This window comes from Pygoscelis adeliae, unplaced genomic scaffold, assembly GCF_000699105.1.
Source record: "Pygoscelis adeliae isolate BGI_AS28 unplaced genomic scaffold, ASM69910v1 Scaffold181, whole genome shotgun sequence".
NCBI lineage: Eukaryota > Metazoa > Chordata > Aves > Sphenisciformes > Spheniscidae > Pygoscelis > Pygoscelis adeliae.
In genome coordinates, this window is record NW_008824360.1 from 782,225 (window position 1) to 784,951 (window position 2,727).

Here is a 2,727-nt window from a genome sequence, read left to right on the forward strand (position 1 = left end):
AGTGACTCAGCCCATGGGGTCTCTCAGTACCAAATTATTTACCAGGGTGAAATCAGGAGGAAATCTGGACTGCCTTTGGTTGTGATTTGCATTTTGTTTTTATTTCATTTTATAAATATAAACAATGTCCCTCACCAGCATAAATCCCAAGTTCCTGGTCAGACTTTGATAGAAATGAGACGCTCAGTATGTGTCCCTCAAACCAGATGCCACGTATGATGCCCATGCATTGGTCCAGGAGATCCCAAAAGTGCTTTGCAGGTGATGGGGGTCACTGTGCAGCCTCGGGGCGTAGGACTCAGGCACCCCCTCTGCCAAAATGCATCTACAGCTGGGAGGGGGTGCTCTGCTTTCTCCTCAGGATGTGGGCACAGCATGTGAGGGCAGCCACTACTTTGTCCCATGGGCTGGAGAGGGAACCTGGCAGGGGGTTGTCCCCGTAAAGGCAGGCACTGGGGGCCCTCCTGGGGTGGTCCAGCCACCCAGCAAGGGGACTGGTGATGCTGGGACACTGGCTGAGCAACGCTGAACCCAGCAGCTGCCAGCTCCGGGGAAAACCCCAGCTATAGCCCAGCTGTGTTTAGTGTAACCCCCACCCTGACCACCGCCCCTCAGCCCTCTCTGTTCCTGCAGCCCCCCCCGGCTGGCCCCAGGGGACGCACCGCTGGCATGCCTCCTGGAGGACATGGACACGCCGTCGCTGGAGGGTTCCGTGCCCAGCAGCCCCGTGCCACAGGGCCGACCCCCACCATCTGTTGCCCGCTCCAGCTGCACCCCGACCAGCTCCCCGGTGGGGGGAAAGCACCCTGGTTCTCCCCGCAAAGGCGCCGGGGAGGAGGATGACCTCTATTATGGGCTCCAAGAGGGGCCAGATGCTCTGCTCGAGGATAACGACTGCCTTTTTGAGGTGGAAAACTGATTTCCCAGAGAGAATGGCCACTTGGCATGGACCCATCTCATGGAGGGGACGCAGACATCACCGCTTGGAAGAGAGGGGCTTGGGCTGCCCCCTGAAAGCGCAGTGCCTGCAGTGTGGAGGAGCCCCCAGGATCCTGCTGTCCCCCGTGCCATGCTGCGCACCTCGCACCCACCCAGCTGCACAGGAGGCTGCCGTCCTGCAAAACCCGAGGGGAGCATCACCATCTCCTGACCCCCAAATTTCTGCAGCAGAGGGGACAGATAGCAGCAAGGCCCCCCTCGCCAGAGGCCTTTGGGTGGGCACAGATAAGCGCGAATGCTGGGCTGGGCAGGATCCCCCAGCTAAATAATGTCCTTAGGAAGTGAAAACATTGGCTTTGCCGCTTGAAACAGGATCAGCGTTTAGGTAGGTAAAGATGTATTCACCCCAGGTAGGCTTTACGAGGCAGAGATGTCCACAAAGCCTTTTTCTCACTTATCAAAGTTGCCCTGGAATTAAAATTAGATCCTGAAACTCCAGCAGCAGGCAGCCTTCATGACTCCAGGCTGGGAGAGGAGTGATGGGGGGGACTGACCGTGCTGTCCCCCATCTCCTGCACAATGACCAGCTTCCAGCACCAGTGGGAGCAGAGGGCGGAGGACTCGGCTGAGACGAAATCCTGGTGACGGCTGTGGCTTCCCGAGGGCCGCTCGAAGCGGTGGCTTTGGGCAATATTTTCTCTCTCCACTGCGTCAGTGTCAACAGCCACAGCGCTGTGGGTGGCTTTGTATGCCGGCGCCCGCCATCCCCAAACTCCCTCTGAATAATAAGCGTTCATTTAAAGTCACGTTGATGGAGGTAAGCCTGGTTTGTCTCCATGACAGGGTCAACACAGTGGCTTTCTGCAGCCTGTTTGCAACACGCAGAGAGGGCAGAGCCAGCAGGAGCTGCAACCTCCGCCTGCCCTTTGGCTGCTGGGGGCCACGGGGATCTGCGTGGCTGAGCCTCCCCGGGGCAGCTGGGTTTGGATCAAAGCATCAGTGGATCCAACAGTATGGGGATGCTGAGAGTCCCTCACCCTGTTTTGGGAAAGGTAGGCTGGATGCTGCATGTGCCCAGCATGGCCCCAGGAGGCTTGGGAGCACGTATCTGCTGGCAGAGCAGCTCTTCAGCAAATTTATGTGGGTTGACATGCCCAAAAGTGGGGGGAAAGCTGTCCTCTGGCACCCGAGGGGGATGAAGCATGGGAACCCTGGAAATGATGCTCCCGGCGCTCCCCTGCCACCCGGGGAATGCTTTGCTGGTACAATCCAGGGTGGTGCAAGAAATGGCTCTACGTGGGGGCTTCATGCCCCTGTGACTCCCTTCCTGGTGTTACTGCACCCCTTACTCACCTTCATGTCACCACAGCAGCAAGGGGAAAAGGGCAGGTAGCGCCGGTGCTGTCAGGAGGGTGGGGAACGAAGACGCCGGTGTTTGCTAAATATTGCCGGCAGGACTGGGAGCGGCTGTCCAAGAGGAAGCATTACCCAGCTGTTTACACTTGCTTGACTCCTGCCTGTCCTTCCCGGTGGGGGGGAGCGTGGTGGCTGCAGGGACACCATTGGGACAGGGACACGTCTCGCTGGGTTCCGGAGGGTGCCTGGTACAGGACGTCGCTCTGCGTATTCAGTTTAGGACTCTCGTAGAGAGCTGAAAGCTTTTGCCCATCTCACGTGCCAGAACTCACTACCACTTTTGGCAAAAGAAGCTTAATTTTCAAAAACATTTTCCTTGGGCAGGGGCAGAGGAGAGGGCTGAGACGGGGTCTGGAGCCTCTTCCCCCCCCC

The 2,727-nt window shown here is 58.1% G+C and overlaps 2 protein-coding genes across 2 annotated transcripts in view; both read left to right on the plus strand.

The window, feature by feature from the left end:
• Positions 1-919, plus strand: part of BSND (barttin CLCNK-type chloride channel accessory beta subunit) — a 3,171-nt gene extending 2,252 nt beyond the window's left edge. Inside the window, exon 4 of the mRNA XM_009319847.1 lies at positions 634-919. Coding sequence (XP_009318122.1) covers positions 634-919 — 286 coding nt within the window. The remainder of the gene's footprint in view (positions 1-633) is intronic.
• Positions 920-1,750: 831 nt separating this feature from the next.
• PCSK9 (proprotein convertase subtilisin/kexin type 9) overlaps positions 1,751-2,727 on the plus strand; it is a 10,602-nt gene continuing 9,625 nt past the window's right edge. The window contains exon 1 of the mRNA XM_009319848.1: positions 1,751-1,756. Within this exon, the coding sequence (XP_009318123.1) occupies positions 1,751-1,756 (6 nt within the window). The remainder of the gene's footprint in view (positions 1,757-2,727) is intronic.